The sequence below is a fragment of the Amblyraja radiata genome, chromosome 5 (genome assembly GCF_010909765.2).
Source record: "Amblyraja radiata isolate CabotCenter1 chromosome 5, sAmbRad1.1.pri, whole genome shotgun sequence".
NCBI lineage: Eukaryota > Metazoa > Chordata > Chondrichthyes > Rajiformes > Rajidae > Amblyraja > Amblyraja radiata.
In genome coordinates, this window is record NC_045960.1 from 54439893 (window position 1) to 54458242 (window position 18350).

Sequence of the window (18350 nt, forward strand, 5' to 3'; positions counted from 1 at the left end):
CGAGCTACTGCCTTGCAGCGCCAATGTCCCGAGTTCGATCCTGACTACGGATGCTCTCTTTACGGAGTTTTTAATGTTCTCCCCAAGACCTGCGTGGATTTTCTCCGAGATCTTCGGTTTTCTCCCACACTCCAAAGGCATACAGGCATGTAGGTAACTTGGTATGAATGCAAATTCTCCCTAGTGTAGGATAGCGTTAGTGTGCGGAAATTGCTGGTCGGTGCGGACTCGGTGGACCGAAGGGCCTGTTTCCGTTTCCACCCTGTATTTCTAAACTAAAAAAACCATCACAGGCATTAATGCAAGTTTGCCACATTAGATGCCGGTTGACCTAATCACGGGTACAATATGATGAAGCAGCAGCCTCAGAAATACTCAAGTAGGATGCATTCAATGCTATAAAAATTATAGACTAATACATGAATGCATGAAACATCATCCCATCTCCTTCTCAAAATATTTCCCTTTCAATTCCAAAAATCCTATATTTTAGGATGCAAGATTCCTCACAGCTTTTATGCAACGTTTATACAAGGCATATTGTATTTTCAAGTGGAGACACAAGAAATTGCAGATGCTGGAATTTTGAGCAAATAAAAAACACGCTGCTGGAGGAACTCGGGCAACGTCTGTGGAGAGAAACGGATAGAGGAAGTTTGAGTTCTGGACTGTTAGAGTGATACAATGTGGAAACAGGTCCTTCGGCCCAACCTGCCACATGTCCCAGCTACATTAGTTCCACCTGCCCGCGTTTGGTCCATATCCCTCCAAATATGTCCTATCCATGTACCTGTCTAACGGTTTCTTAAATATTAGGATAGTCCCTGCCTGAACTACCTCCTCTGACAGCTTGTTCCATACATGCATCCCTCTTTGTGTGAAAACAGTATGCCGCAGATTCCTATTAAATCTTTTCCCCTTCATCTTAAACCTATGTCCGCTGGTCCTCGATTCACCTACTCTGGGCAAAAGACTATATATCTACCCGATCTATTCCTCTCATGATTTAATACACCTCAATAAGATCACCCCTCATCCTCCTGCACTCCAAGGAATAGAGTCCCAGCCTACTCAACCTCTCCCTAAAGTTCAGATTCACTAGCCCTTGCAAATATTCCCTGTACCCATCCCAGCTTGACAACATATTTTCTATAACATGGTGCCCAGAACTGAACACAATACTCTAAATGCGCCCTCACCAATGTCTTTTACAACTGCAACATGACCTCCCAACTTCTATACTCTTCATCAAAGATTGTTTTACTTCCATTGACAAGTTCTCCTGTATTTTCTCAGTTAAAACAATCTGATTAAATGTTTTCATACTTTTGATTCAAATATATTATTCAACTCTTGTTTTGTTCACACATATTTCAAATAACTGATGAAGAGCGGCACATTCACTTGAAAGTGAGGCAATTAGCTTTGGCAAGGCGTGTAAAACAGACCTTGGTTTATATGTTCAAAAGGGAACTGCAGATGCTGGAATATCGAAGGTACACAAAATTGCTGGGGAAACTCAGCGGGTGCAGCAGCATCTATGGAGTGAAGGAAATAGGCGACATTTCGGGCCGAAACCCTTCTTCAGGGTTCTGAAGAAGGGTTTCGGCCCGAAACGTCGCCTATTTCCTTCGCTCCATAGATGCTGCTGCACCCGCTGAGTTTCCCCAGCAATTTTGTGTACCTTGGTTTATATGGCCTGCCATTGGACAGGATCAGATTAAGAAACATAGGTTAATACAGCACAGGCAGTGGCCAACTGGCTGATTGAGTCTGCAATTCTTTTGAAAAGTAATCCTGCTTGTCCCAATTACCTGTAATTTATTATTTTTTCAGAATTCATGCAATTCCCTTTAAACTACCTAATCTATGATCACTACCCAATTTAAATACCAACAATTGACTGGATAAAACAAAAATCCTTGAGTCACCTCTGATTCTGTTGCGAATTACGTTACATCTGGTAATTGACCTTTCTATTATTGGAAACAGATTCTCTCTATTTACTTTATCTAAACCATATATGCTTTTAATCGCCTCTTATCAACTCTCCTCACAGCCTTCTCCAAGAATAACCTCAGCTTTTCCACTACATCTGTGTAATAGTAATTGCTCATCGCCTGAACTATTTTAGTAAATCTCCCCTTTTCCTACTTTAAGCCTTCAAAGCAGTCTAGTGTTGATGGGGCTTGTTGGTTGGCGTGGCAAGTTGGGCTGAAGGGCCTGTTTCCATGCTGCATGACTACGACTATGGTCTTTTCAGAGCACAACAGCTGCAATCAAAGTATTATTTTATATGGAAGATATAAGCATCCAAAGCTTTGAAAAATGAGCAAGCTCCCATCTTAAAATAAGAATTTATAATTTACAAGCAAATTCTGTCAATTTCACACACGCAACTCTGCAATGTCACAGTAAAAGAAAATTAACCATAGTTTGCAACACGTTTTTCAATTGGCTGACACAATATATTAAAAATATTTCTCTATCATATTTTTTATTGGTATAATAAACACAATATTATACCAGTTGTGCTGAAGTTTTTTTTTATAACATAGAACAGTAAAGCACAGGAACAAACCCTTTGACTCGCAATGTTTGTGCCAAACATGATACCGAGATAAATTAATCTCATCTGCCTGAACATGATCCATATCCCTATATTCCCTCCATTTTACTTAGCTAGTGCTTCAAAAACTCACTTCTGCTCATAACACTGCAATTGTGTATGTTGCAGAAATCAAGAAAAAAATCAACCAACACATCACATCTAAAGCAACGCATAAAAGAAAACCGGCGATCTGTAATACGTTGTTGCTTTCCAATCACTGCCCATGCTCAGGCTTTATGCAAACATCTCACTTTCAGCAGAGTTTTGTGAATATGCCTAATAAAATCAGCTTTGATGCAGGCATGCTCTACAGCAGCCTTCCTCATTAGAAAATTCCAGTAATGTATCTCTTGAATTGCGCATCAGTCGGCTGTATCTTTCACATCAGTGGGAAGTACTCATCAATTGTGTGTACTTCAACTTTATCAATAGAATTTATACATGGGGTTGACAATAACCACTCCCCTTGTAGTAATTTACATAGTCATGATTGATTCTGCCTCTGGTTTTCTGAAGCCAACAGTCACTTGGGTCTCATTATTAAACCTGAAACAATGTTGCTGCAGGGTAATGTTCCAAGTGTGACCTACTCTGTGTGTTAAACTATGTCCCAGATTGCAGATTCACTGAATGTTTGCATGTAAATCATAATTTTATTAAAAATCAAATTGCATGACTTTAAACTTCAATGAACGTAGAACCTGAAAAATAATATTTTTTTCCCCCAATATATAGATTGAGAAAGCCAGTCTTGCATGAAAATTGTTTGACTTTTTATTTTTGACAGAATGAATTATTACAAGACAGATGGGAATATAGTACTGCCAGATCTCACCTGCAGCCACAGCTTGTTATTCACTGTATCCCTGCCTGTAGCGATGCACTGAAATGTAGCATTTTGTCCTGCATTTACTTCCACATCTCCAAGTCGCAAAAAATGAGGAGATTTGTCTGCAAAACATAAACATTTTGACATGTCTATGACAAAAGTTAATTAATTTAGCGCTGAGCTTAGTAGAACGCTGGATGTGCCAGTATACTGCAGTCACACATATGGTTTCATTTTAAGATGTGTAAAATACTCAACAGTGATTAGGTAAGACAATAATAACAATTGTTTCTTAATTTGCTAGCAAATTATCTTTGCATCAACAGAACCACTTGTAATGTTAAGTTTTTGAACTGAAGCATTAACTGTGTTTTTCATTTCATTGATGCTGCCTGGACCCGATGTACTCTGATTTCATTTCAATTAAAAACATTTTAATTTTTTTAAATACATTTTTATTAGAGGCATCTGCAGACCATAATCCAAACCAGTACAGACTTTGTTTAACGGTTACATATTAAGTATCCAGGATCCAGTTACCAAAGTAGCGGGTTACCAAAATATCTATCCAGTAATTTTTAATTTTAATACAGTTTACAAAAGTATTAGCCATTTGGCATTGACATTTATCACAGATAGGAGAGATATTAGGAAATATTATCTTTAATTTTGTTTTAGAATAATGTAGTCTATGTAGTACTTTAAATTGTATTAAAGAATGTCTGGTATTTAACAAACATTGGTGTAAAATTATTTTCTGGGACAAATGACAAACATCAGAAACAGACCATCTAGCACCACCACTCAGTAAGATCAAGGCTGGTCTTTTCTCTCAATGTCACTTTCTCGTACAGAATTTGTTTTCCCAAGTCCTCTTAACCTATACAAATTTATCAAGCGATCTTGAATATACTCTGCAATGAGTCTGCATTGAAATTGAATCTACAGGACATTCTTAATGGGAAAGTAGTGGGCAGATAGGCATGCCATGCATAGTTTATAATGGCAAAATTGAAAAGTTGAGGAAAAACAAAGTGTACAGAGTTGTTTAGTGGTTACAATCAGAGGAGTATGATGATGCTACTGATTATGGTATGCCAATGTACCAGCTAGCAACTGGTCTTCTCCATAAAGACCTGGTCTATTGCTAGAAATTGTAATTTATTTACCTATCTGTTACAGACTTACAGCATATAATACAATAATATTAAAGTTTTGATCTTGTGAATATCACATTTTTGAATTTTCAAGGCAGTCTGGGTGTTTCCGTCACAACGGTCAATTTTGTAATTAGCTACAATTTGGTAATTAACTAATTATATGCTTTAATTTCAGGTCATCCAAGTAAGATCTTTTATATTTGTTTCAGAATGCTTCAATCTATAATAACTGAAAATTTCATTCAGCTCTCTAATTTTTAAGAAATTTATGGGCTTTTGACTGTCCTCGATCACAGCTTTTGTGTTAAGTCAATGGAAAAGCAATAGGGACCAAGATGCTAATTTCTGAGTATGAAAATGGCCATAACTTTTTTTAATACAGATGATATGAAAGTGAATTAGGTGTCAAATTAAACTTCTTTTTACGCTTTATCTGATGGGATAAATTGCTGACTTGATTTTTAAAATCTCAACATTTTGTAACATTGCTAGAAAATGTACCTGCATCTTGGAGGCCGAAGGTTAGGTTGTTAGCCAAGAAAGATAGACTTTGTCATCCGTCAGTACAGCAACATCAAGAACGATGTTGCTGTACTGAGGGATAGCCAAGTCTATCCCTCATTGCTAACAGCTGATGGGAAGCGGCTGTAAAGTGGGAAGCGGCCGTAAAAGGACAGCGCTGCTGGGGGGGAGGGGGGGGGGGGGAGTTCCTTTCACATCGTGTGGGTAGTCTGGCCAAGGGTAAAGTTGCAGGGAGGGCAGGAGCGTTGAGAAGGAGGGGGTTGGAGATTATGCCAGCATCCAGCTCAAGAGCGGGTCTCAGCGGGCGATGGATAACAGGACAGCGGGTGATGGAGCTTACCCCATTTGTCAGTGCGAGTAACCTCAATTGATCCCTTGTTCCCGCTGACACAGGAGTAAGCTGCACCGCCCGCTGTGATGTTATCCATCACCCGCTGACCTACTCCGCTCTATAATCTTTGCTCTTGAGCTGGTCCTCTCACTGTTCAGACGGAGAGCACTGCCAGAGGTGAGCGGGCCGGCAGAAGGCGCTGAGATGGCAGTCAGTTCCGCTGTCCGGTGATGGCGGCTGCTCGTAGCCAAGCGAGCTGCTTCCCTCCCCGACCACAATGCGGTGGCTCCGCGTCCGGAGCGCTGCGGCAGCGGTGAGTGAGTGGGTTACTGGCATGAACCCGACCCCCTCCTTCTCAACGCTCCCGCCCGCACCGCAAACTTTACCCCTGGCTAGACTCCCCACATGCTGTGAAAGGAACTCTCCCCCCAATTGGTCCCTTGAACTAGTATAGTCATTCAATAAGATGACAACTGATTCAACTTGTCCCAGTGTGCTCCCGTTTTCCCCACCCTTTCCACCTGCCATCACACTCCACCCCCCACCCATTCAGTAATTCAGAAAGAAGGAGATTTGGAAGCCTTGGGCAAATTGAATTGTTACTTTATTTATTTTTATTTTATTTTTACGGAGAACAATCTGCGCATGCGAGGTTTAAGATTTTTTAAAGACGATTGGCTGTCATATTACTCACGATACGTGTCTGAATATCTCATTTATAATTATATATTTATATTTCTATGAAAATTGTTCCCAATTGGGCCCCGCACCTCCTAAGGCCGGCCCTGAATCTGGTGAATTTGTATCTTTCAGCAGCTAAGCTAACAGCAGAAAAATGTGATTGTTATCAACAAACTGGAAACAGCCATTCATTGGAGCATCAGTACACGTGACCAACTTTAAATGTAAATGTACCTAACCCTCAATCATGCTGGGTAACTCCACCTCCAGCAAGCCACACCATCACCCAACATCAATGCCAGCATTTCCAGATATAATTCCAAACAATGACTGAAATCTTTTATTTTCAAACAGAGAGGGGAAAAAATCACACTGTGTAATTTTCTCTCCTGTCCCATGCTAGCTAGACCTGGCATAGCAGAAGTTGCATCATTCATTGAATAGGAATTTCCAACTCCCAGATTAATTTTTTTTTAATATTCTTTTTAAACATCTGTTACTACAGTGCAGTTAATTACTTTTTAGTCTTTTAATAAACTTTAATTATTATTTCCAAAATATTTAAAGTGCACTTAATGATCTTAAACTGTCTCTGAATATCAGGGATGTCCAACTGTCCTAACAGGTGTCTAGATTCCACCCTCGGCTTTGTTAACTGGCACCTGTTCCAGAGACTGTCCTCAGGCCTCCGCCACCCAGGCCCAACTTGTCACTGAGGGCTTGTCATGCGATTAATTTGGATCAGCGTTTGCACCTGGTCTGGGTGGCAGGTCAACTACAGCTCAACTCAACACTATCTGCCTCATTCAAATTTACCCAGGTTAATTCTCCACAGCCAATTGAAATTGGTGGAGAACAATTCCTCAACTCAGATTTGTAACAAAGGTATTTTGAATTTATACCAGACATAGCTACAAAAAGTCCCAAGTCATCTCCCTTATTTGGAAAAACATTTATTTTCACGCGGTTTGCAAAACAAGGTAATTTGCCCCACAATGTGTCTACATCGTCCATCAAACACTTATAATACTAATCCCATTTTCCAGCATTCGGCTTGTAGTTTACCAAGCCTCTGCAATTCAATTTAAAAAAATCTAAATACTGAGAATCTAAATTGTGAGAATGCTTGCATTTTACAACCCTTCAGACTGTTCCACCCTTACCAGCTTGACATATGCTCTGTCTACCGGACTGACACAGCTTCTTTTTATATTTGGATGGTCTTCGCCTCCTAGTGTCCTCAATTCCACTGAAGTTTGTTTAAACACTCCCCAACAACACTTGCAAACCCCCCATACAAGCTTTGGTTCAATCCTCCAGTCCACCTTCCCAGGAAGGATTTCCAGTAATCCAAAAATCTAAAGCTTGTCCTACAGCGCCATCTTTTCAGCCACACATTCTATCTTCCTATTTTTATCATTGCTACCATGAGACACTGCAAATTCTTCTTCTTCATCTACTACTTGGCTCCATAATTTCAAGTTGCAGGACCTCATAACCTTGATGTTAATCGCACCAATGTGAACCATGCCCTCTGTGTTTTTATTATCCTCTTATAAATAACCATTGCAACTATTCTATGACGTCTTTGCTCCTAGCACCAAGGAGGCAATGTATCATCCTGGATTAATATCTATAATTGCAGAAATGTCTGCATTTTCCATCTATGCAGGGCTTGCCACTATCATTGTCACTGGACTCGCTCTCTTCCACCAATCCCAACCACTGTTCATTTACCAGCAGGGTAATCACTGTTAAAATTGTTCTGTCTACAAAATCTAATGAAGCAGTGCTTCTAGCTGGTTACAAGCTAGTGGCACAATTTGCAGATGTGGCCATTAAGATCATAAATGTTATTTAGAAGGTCTAATAAGTTGCAAGTTATACCAAAGATAGGAGGTGTATTCACACGGGAGATTAAGCAACAAATCATAGTCTTAGGGAATTGACTAAATTATAAATTTTAATTCTGTGACTATTGTGTTTTCAAAGTAAAGAAAATAGCAGAGAAAAGACCACAGAAAGGGGAAGGGTTGGAAAGAGTTGTAAAGACTGAATTTGCGATGGATATTTACAAAAGCACCACATTCATTCGTGTTTAGAAAAGCATGTTCTAATTAGAGGAATCAATTTCTCAAATTATTGAATGTTGATGAAATTTGACAAGTTGGTGCTACTGACAAATTGAGTACATACCAGTTTTCAGTAAGCTAACTTGGAACTGGTGAACAACATTTTTCAAAATGTAATTGAGTTATTTTTTCATTTAAAAAAGTAATCTGGCATAAGCAGATATTTTAGTTTCATATTAATTTTTTGTTGAATTGAAATATGGTTCAAAATGCAAAATAAGTCAACATTTGCCTTCATCAACATGTAACTGTATCTGCTATGATCATGGTTCTATCTATATCATTTTGAATTAAGGCATTTATGCTGAAGAGAAAATGAATTTATGTTGCAGAGAAAATATAAAAGTCCCACTTGTAAAGATAAGAACGTCCAGTGGTTTGATAGCTGATTGCTACATTATAATAATATTTTGGACTTAAAATTACCCCTGTCAGAGAGAAGCAAGGGAAATATTTAGAAATTAATATCTGCTGGTTTATGAATTGTATGTGGAGTATGAAAATGGTCTAGATTTTCTGCCACACTTTTTACTTGCTCCCATCTGCAGTGGCCGCGGAGCGTTTTTGAAAGTGGTGGGGGGGGGGGGCTGAGCGATCACTGACCACCAGCCTCGCCCGGTTCCGCGGCCCATGATCTCATGATCTGTCCTTATCATTTTAGAAACATAGAAACATAGAAAATTAGGTGCAGGAGTAGGTCATTCGGCCCTACCAGTGATCATGGCTAATCATCTAAAATTAGTACCCCAGAAGTACTTTTAGAATTACTTCACATTTCCAAACCTTAAACATTGGGTCCTCCAGTTTATGGAGAATATAAGGTTAGGTGCAGAATATATGTGAATCGGCAAAGATAATGAGCTACAGACCAGGTGTAGGTAAATGGGATAGCACAGATTGATAGCTTATGGTCAGCATGACAAAAATGTATCAATTTAATTTTAAAAGAATGGCTTATATTCACTGGAATTTAGAAGGATGAGAGGGAATCTTATAGAAACATATAAAATTCTTAAGGGATTAGACAGGCTAGATGCAGGAAAAATGTTCCCGATGTTGGATGTATTCAAGAGCGAGTTAAATATAGTTCTTAGGGCTAACGGAATCAAGGGATATGGGGAGAAAGCAGGAACGGGGTACTGATATGGATGATCAATCATGATCATATTGAATGGCGGTGCTGGCTCGAAGACCCAAATGGCCTACTCCTGCACCTATTTTCTATTGAATATCCAAATTAATGCCAGTTTTCAGTCAAAATTCTAACTTCATTCTTCCCTGTATCTGAACAGCAGCATTTTAAAAATATGTACTAACCACATGGGTAGCTCAGCACCTGGATGTCATCAATGGCAATATATCCTCTTTGCTCGCGAGACACATCTGCTTCAAAGATCACCTGTAAAAACAATCAATAAATTTGTTTTAGTACAAAAAAACATACACCTCCCCACATCAACCCCCAAATTCTGACACACATCAAGACACAATCCTATTGCCACTGAGATGGTGGTGATTGATGCATTAACACTTGAGCTGGTATAGATCCTATGGTGAAGGTTCTTTCAGAGTTACTGAGTAGGAAATAGAGAATGTACTTCCTGCAGCAGCTGAGAAAACACAATCTGCCACAGGCAATGATGGTCCAATCCTATACTGCCATAGTAGAGTCTGTCCTCATCTTCTCCTTCATGGTCTGGTTTGGCTCAGCCACCAAGCACGACATCTGCAGCATCTGCAGCGAATCGTTCGATCAGCTGAGAAGGTTGTTGGCTGCAACCTTCCCCTCATTGACGAACTGTAAGGGCCAGGAAGCAAGCGGGTAAGATCATCTCTGAACCCTCTCACCCTGGCCACAAACTCTTTGAAGCACTTCCCTCTGGAAGGCGACTCCGGACTGTCAAAGCTGCCACAGCCAGACATAAAAACAGCTTTTTTCCAACGAGCAGTAGCTCTACTCAATAACCAAAAGTCTGTGGCCTCCTTTTGCTCTGGTATTTTATTTCATTTGTTTAAACCGTAATGTTTTATTCTTAATGTTTTAATGTTTTATGTTTTATTATTAACGGTTTACTGTATGTCATGTTGTTACTTGTGCGCGGAGCATCAAGGCAAATTCCTTGTCTGTGTAGATACTTGGCGAATAAACTTACTCACTCATTCATTCATTCATTCATTCACTCTAAAGTTAAACCCAGTGATGAAGATTGATCTCCAGGAGATTCTTGGAGTTCTACCAACAAGATGCAATTTGGGTCCGACACACAAAATCAGCAGAAATCCTGCAGTCCCCTTAAATTGAGACCAATTTCTTGCCTGACTTCACTGTGGTTTATTGGTGAAACAATGTCAAGACCTGTTCAAAGACAATTACAGTTGGGCATGAGGCCAGTTGTGTCGTCAATGAAGGCACATTAGAAAGGTAATTTCACATTTTGAATTCTAATGTAATTTGAACTTTGTTTCACTGCATCAGCAGGTATGTGGCCATATATGCAGCCGCCAGTCTGAGATCTGGACTAAACTTGATCAGAAATGCACAACAAATAGTAGTGTGTGGCATGTTCCATGCTCCAATCAGTTCTTCATTCCACTGAAAATTTAGTTTGCACCACTGGCAAAAATAAGGGGGCAGATTATTATCTCAATGGGGTTAGGTTAGGCAAGGGGGAGGTGCAGCGAGACCTGGGCGTCCTTGTACACCAGTCACTTAAAGTTGGCGTGCAGGTACAGCAGGCAGTGAAGAAAGCTAATGGAATATTGCCCTTCATAACAAGAGGATTTCAGTATAGGAGTAAAGAGGTTATTCTGCAGTTGTATAGGGCTCTGGCGAGACCACATCTGGAGTATTGTGTCCAGTTTTGGTCTCCGAATTTGAGGAAGGACATCCTTGTGATTGAGGCAGTGCAGCGTAGGTTCACAAGATTGATCCCTGGGATGGCGGGACTGTCATATGAGGAAAGATTGAAAAGACTAGGCTTGTATTCACTGGAGTTTAGAAGGATGAGGGGCTTTCTTATAGAAACATATAAAATTATAAAGGGACTGGACAAGCTAGATGCAGGAAAAATGTTCCCAATGTTGGACGAGTCCAGAACCAGGGGCCACAGTCTTAGAATAAAGGGGAAGCCATTTAAGACTGAGGTGAGAAAATACTTTTTCATCCAGAGAGTTGTGAATTTGTGGAATTCCCTGCCACAGAGGGCAGTGGAGGCCGTCACTGGATGGATTTAAGAGAGAGTTAGATAGAGCTCTAGGGGCTAGTGGAATCAAGGGATATGGGGAGAAGGCAGGCACGTGTTATTGATTGGGGACGATCAGCCATGATCACAATGAATGGCGGTGCTGGCTCGAAGGGCTGAATGGCCTCCTCCTGCACCTATTTTCTACGTTTCTATGTTTCTATGGAAAATTTGCATTTTATTCTCAGTACATCCACTAATGGAACCATGAGCCCATAATAATGTGGAACAGAGGAAGCGAATGTGAAGAGTTTTTACTAATTATGCTGTCCTACAATTTTTAACTTTTAAACAAAATATCTGACTTACAAAAAATAATTGCTCATTTAGATTGACCCTTGAGAAACACGAGTTATGCTACAGCACAGAATTCTCAATGCATCTATTTACTGTTATCATAAATAATAAAAACTGTGGCAGAATTCTTTAGGGAAATCTTAATTGTTGTCTGTAGCTCGGGAATAACATGAATATTAGTTTAAACTGTGTAATTACCAATATATTATTTCCCAGCAAGCAAGTGAAAATTATTTTTCAGTGAAGCTGATTTAACGATTATGACACTGCTTCAACTGCATGTAAATATTAACAGTAACATTGTCTGCAATGTGAACAAACTAGAACACAAACCTGAACACAGAATTAAACCCTTCCAAGGTTAACAGTGTCACAGGTTGGTTTAGAAACTGTGACAGAACTGAACATCACAGAAGATGTCAACCAAACATTGATCGATTGATTCAATGCCTTTTCAAATCTGATGTAGGTATCAATTCTTTTGCATTAAACTGGAAAAAAGTATTAATTGAAGCTGCTATATGTATGTTTCTTAAAGGTTCAAATACATTAAGGAAACTATTGTTTTCTCAATGACTGCAATATGATTTTATAGTCGCAAGGAACTGCAACTGCAAGGTGACCCGTTGCCTTGTCAAACACATTTCATTGTACCGTTGACCCTGTGTTAACCTACATATGACAAATAAAACTGAACTGAACTGAACAAACGCAAGGAACTGCAGATACTGATTTACAAAAAGATACAAAGTGTTGGAGGAACTCGGCAGATCAGGTAGTAATTGTGGAGGAAATGGACAGATGATGTTTCAGGTTGGGACACTTTTTCAGACTGAATGTGGTAGGGATGAGAAAGATAGAAAGGAGGTAAGTGCTGGGCGAATACAGGTGAAGGGGGTGGGGGAATACAGGTGAAGGGGGTGGGGGAATACAGGTGAAGGGGGTGGGGGAATACAGGTGAAGGGGGTGGGGGAATACAGGTGAAGGGGGTGGGCGAATACAGGTGAAGGGGTGGGGAATACAGGTGAAGGGGTGGGGAATACAGGTGAAGGGGTGGGGGAGAGGAAAGGGGATTGTTTGGCAAATGGCTGGACAAAGATAAAAATGTGGGATAAAGAGTTAATGATAGAGGAGGAGTGAATAGTGCAGCCAGAGAAAGGAATATGGGCAGAAAGGGATGGGGGGAGGGGAGAGAGGGGCAAAGGGAAAGTGATAAATGTGGAACAGGTATATCCTATATCCTATATCCAGGTAGGGCACAGTGAAAGAGCGGGAAAAAAGGAAGAGAGGTTAAGGGATGTGTTTGTAGGTTAGTTACCGAGAATTGGAGAACCATTGGGTTGTAAGCTACCCAAGCGGAATACGAGGTGCTGTTCCTCCAGTTTGACCTCACTCTGGCAATGGAGGCAACCCATAACAGATAGGTTAGTGTGGGTAGGGAGTTAAATTTGTTAGCATCTGGGAGATCCGAGCAGGCCTTGGTGGACTGAGTGCGATTGTCCGGCGAAAATGCTTGTGGTTGAGAATGAAGCAGAAGAGAAAAGGACAGAGGGGATTATTGTCTACAAAATAAAAGAGCGTCTTTTTAGGTTAAGTTTATGTTTAATAATGAGCAATTTAAGAAAAATTTATATACTACCAATTCATTCATGGCTTATCATTTATCATATCTCTCTCGCTCTCTCTCTCTCTCTCTCTCTCTCTCTCTCTCTCTCGCATAAGACGACTCTTATATTTGAAGTACCAGTGACTTTGATAGATTTAAACATTGATTTTTGGAGTTCCCTACAGAGATGTCACTGATTTTCAACAAGTTGAACAGTCACCAAAATGCACAATCTACTGAAATTGGAGAAAATAGCATTAACAATATTGAATTCTAAAAAAAGTTTTCAATTAATGCGGATTGTAGATTGTCATCTCGAGTACTTAAAAATATTGACACCAAAAAAAGTGAGTCATTTTAAATAGTTGTTTTTCAGATTGAAGGCTGCACGACAGCCTGTGCATGAATAGACAATCACTGCCTTTGTGAAGGATAGCAAGTTCATGGAGGGGTACATGGATAATCTGGAGTAGGTCAGAGTTAAGAAGAAGGAGACGATGGATGTCTTTGAATGCACAGGGGTCGATAAATAGAGAGGCACGAAACTGCGGATGCTAGAATATTGATCAAAACACAAGACAAGCTCAAAGCGTTCATTGCACGCGTTGATAGGGAGAACACTGATATGCCTTCCCGGGCCCCCATAGTATTACAATCTCAGTTACAGATGCCGATGTCAGAAGATCCTTTAGGAGGGTGAACCCTCAGAATGCGTCTGGACCTGATGGTATGCCTGGTCGGGTTCTCAAAATCTGTATGGACCAACTGCCTAGAGTTTATGCGGACATTTTTAACCTCCCATGACAGGGGTCTGAGGTTCCCACCTGTTTTAAAAGGGCTTTAATAATACGAGTGTTCAACAAGAGTAAGGTGACATGCCTCAATGAACCAGACCTGGGAGAGAAAATACTCAATTTGTTGTGGGTCCAGGTTCTTGCTGACGTAGGAATTCGATGTCGCTCGGTGTGGACGACCAGTGGGGGCCCTGGTCCAATCTCTCTCTCTCTCCCTCACTCACCCCTCTCCCCGCACACCATCTGCGGCAATGGCGTCCAATCTACCCACCCTCCCCGGGTGAATGGCTGCGACCGTCCGTCTCCTCCGCTGCGGTAACTCACCCTCACAGCCCTCTCGGAGGAGATCTTCTCCACCAGCTCGTCGAAACTCATGGTGCCCACCGTGATGAACACCAACTCCATCCCTCCCAGTGGACCGGCCTGGTTGCGAAAGCAAGCAGGCAGGCAGGCAGGTGGGCAGGGCGGGGATGGGCCGAGCAGCAGCAGCGGGAGGTAGAGTGGGGGAAGAAGGGGAATAGAGGGAGAGGAGGGGGGAGTGGAGGATGTAGGGAGTGGGAATAGGGGGAGAGGAGGGCAGTGGGGGAGGTCAGGAGAAATAGTGGGGAGGATAGGGGGAGGTGAGGAGTGGGGGATAGAGGGATAGGAGGGGTGTAGGGATGGGAGAGGAGTTATGGAGGGAGGGAGGGAGGGAGTGACTGAAGATAGGGGAAAGGAGAGGGAGGAATTGGTGGAGGGAAGGGAAAGAAGAGGGAGGGTGAAGAGGAGGGGGAGGGAGCGCTGGGAGATGAGGGGAAATGAGCCATGCCTTTGCAGTTGGGGGCTATGCGTGAGTGGTGGAATATTGCGTTGGGGGAGCAGACCCAACGGGTCTGTACTCAGTCTACTACATAGATGAATTTTCCAATCCAATCCTAACAGTTTATAATATAATGCAGTTTTTTTGGAAGCTGAAATCTGTTTGCAGTTCACATAAACTGAGCACGTCAATTGAACCGTAAAAAGAGATGAATAAGTAACTCAGTACATCAAAACTCAAATCTAATGACCGCACACTGATCACTATGTCAACCTTTATCATTCCCAACACAAGGGCAAAGCGTACTTTGAAGTTAAAACAACATAACCCAAGTCATTCTTTTTCATTACCGAGAATGAAAATATTGAGAATTATATACTTTTATGCAATCCAGATCAATGAAGCAAAAAGCATTTTACCAACTGGAATGCAAGTTTTTCAACTGCAAATCGAAACAAGCATGACAGTGCTCTTAATGGGATAAAGAACTATTGTCAAAGATTGCCAGTCAGATTTCCACTGCATGCAAATGATTAGGAGGGCAAATATATCTCCAAATGCCTGATTTTTCTTTGACATGCTTGCATGCCTGACTAAGATAAATGTTAAATGTTATTCAGTTTCATGATTTTCTGATGCAGTAACATAAATTCAATTCAATTCAATTCAATTCAACTTTAATGTCATTGCACAAATACTGAGTATGGGTACAACGAAATGCAGTTTTGCGTCAGTCCGTAGTAGTAGTGCAATATAGAAAAAAAAAAAAAAAAAGAGGATACAGAATAATAAAAAATACAGAATAATTAAACAATGGGGACGGAGGGACCGGAGGAATCTATCGGCGGGACTCCGAGTTCAGCAATGCGACGGTATGATTGTAGAAGCTGTTCCTCATCCTACTGGTACGAGACCTGAGGCTCCTGTACCGCCTCCCTGATGGGAGGAGGGCAAACAGTCCATGGTTGGGGTGGGAGGGGTCTTTAATGATCTTCCCAGCTCTTCAGACACCGTTTCATTCTTCTGATCTGAGTCTATACGTGACAAAAAGTAAGCAAATCTGCCTTAGCAGGTTCGATTGCAAAAGTTTATTTTTATGCTGTGAAAGAGCACAACGTGCAATTTCCCAACTGAAAGCTATAAGGCTTTACTCTTGAAATCAGAGTGAACCAAAATCCACTGCATAGTACTGCTTTACAAAAAAAGTCCTAACTTGACCAATTACTGCATTTGTTGAACCCTGAATGGTACTCAAGTGTGTCAAATCCTGTCACTGTCACCAAGTAGGACTGATCCATGAAAAAGATGTGGATAAAATACAGAGCATCCCAATCCCGGATAAAGTTCTGACTCTGCAAATGCTGAAAGCTAACCAGAAACCACAAAAATAAAATCAGGATGAAATAAATTAAATTGAAATAAAAAACACTTAATTATTATTAAAATTGCTTGACAATCTAGCAATTTATATAACCATATATAACCATATAACAATTACAGCACGGGAACAGGCCATCTCGACCCTTCTAGTCCGTGCCGAACACGTATTCTCCCCTAGTCCCATATACCTGCGCTCAGACCAGAACAATTTAACAATGTTCAATATTAGTTTTAAAGTCAATATGTTATTGACATTTCTATTTGGGTTCATCATGACTAGCGACATCGGTTCTATCTGTTTAAGAAAGAACTGCAGATGCTGGAAAAATAGAAGGTAGACAAAAATGCTGGAGAAACTCAGCTGGTGCGGCAGCATCTATGGAGTGAAGGAAATAGGTGACGTTTCAGGTCGAGACCCTTCTTCAGACTGATGTGTGGGGCGGGGGGGTGAGAAGAAAGGAAGAGGCGGAGACAGTAGGCTATGGCAGAGCTGGGAAGGGGAGGGAAAGGAGGGAGAAAGCAAGGAATACCTGAAATTGGAGAAGTCAATGTTCATACCGCTGGGGTGTAAACTACCCAAGCGAAATATGAGGTGCTGCTCCTCCAATTTGCGGTGGGACACACTCTGGCCATGGAGGAGGCCCAGGACAGAAAGGTCAGATTCGGAATGGGAGGGGGAGTTGAAGTGCAGAGCCACCGGGAGATCAGGTTGTTTAATGTGAACTGTGCGGAGGTGTTGGGCGAAGCGATCGCCAAGCCTGCGCTTGGTCTCACCAATGTAGAGCAGTTGACACCTAGAGCAGTGGATGCAATAGATGAGGTTGGAGGAGGTGCAGTTGAACCTCTGCCTCACCTGGAAAGACTGCTTGGGTCCTTGAATGGAGTCGAGGGGGGAGGTAAAGCGACAAGTGTAGCATTTCCTGCGGTTGCAAGGGAAAGTGCCAGGAAAGGGGGTGGTTTGGCTGGGAAGTGACGAATTGACCTAGGAGTTATGGAGGGAGCGGTTTCTGTGGAAAGCCGAAAGGGGAGGAGATGGGAAGATGTGGCCAGTGGTGGGATCCCGTTGGAGGTGGCAGAAATGTCTGAGGATTATCTGTTGCATGTGACGGCCGGTAGGGTGGAAGGTGAGGACAAGGCGAACTCTGTCCTTGTTACGAGTGGACGGGGGATGGGGAGTGAGAGCAGAGCTACGGGATATAGAGGTGACCCTGGTGAGAGCCCCATCTATAGTCGAAGAGGGGAACCCCCGTTCCCTAATGAATGAGGACATCTCTGATGCCCTGGTTTGGAACACCTCATCCTGGGTGCAGATGCGGCGTAGATAGAGGAATTAGGAGTTGGGGATCGAGTCCTTACAGGAAGCAGGGTGGGAAGAAGTGTAGTCCAGATAGCCATGGGAGTCAGTGGGTTTGTAGTAGATGTCGGTCAGTAGTTTGTTATCTGTGATGGAGATAGTGAGGTCTAGAAACGGTAGAGAGATGTCGGAAATGGTCCAGGTTAATTTGAGTGCCGGATGGAATGTTAGTGGTGAAATGGATGAAGTCAGTGAGTTCTGCATGGGTGCAGGAGGTAGCACTAATGCAGTCGTCAATGTAGCGGTGGTAGAGTTCGGGGATAGGGCCATGGTTCGCCTCGAAGAAGGTTTGTTCGACGCACCCTACAAAGAGGCAGACATAGTTAGGGCCCTTTATAACATGAGGAATCAAATATAGGAGCAAAGAGGTCCTTCTGCAGTTGTACAGAGCCATAGTGAGACCACACCTGGAGTATTGTGTGAAGTTTTGGTCCCCTAATTTGAGGAAGGACATTCTTGCGATTGAGGGAGTGCAGCGTAGGTTTACAAGGTTAATTTCCGGGATGGCGGGACTGTCATATGCTGAGAGAATGGAGCAGCTGGGCTTGTACACTCTGGAGTTTAGAAGGATGAGAGGATATCTCATTGAAACATATAAGATTGTTAAGGGCT

General features: G+C 41.7%; 1 protein-coding gene across 11 annotated transcripts in view; it reads right to left on the minus strand.

Annotated features, from left to right (window-relative positions):
• ptprk (protein tyrosine phosphatase receptor type K) overlaps positions 1 to 18350 on the minus strand; it is a 575861-nt gene that overhangs the window by 333419 nt on the left and 224092 nt on the right. For all 11 annotated transcript variants that reach the window (XM_033021238.1, XM_033021236.1, XM_033021234.1 and 8 more), the window contains exons 4-5: positions 9584 to 9665; positions 3447 to 3562 (exon numbers count right to left, since the gene is read on the minus strand). In XM_033021238.1, the coding sequence (XP_032877129.1) occupies positions 3447 to 3562; positions 9584 to 9665 (198 nt within the window). The remainder of the gene's footprint in view (positions 1 to 3446; positions 3563 to 9583; positions 9666 to 18350) is intronic.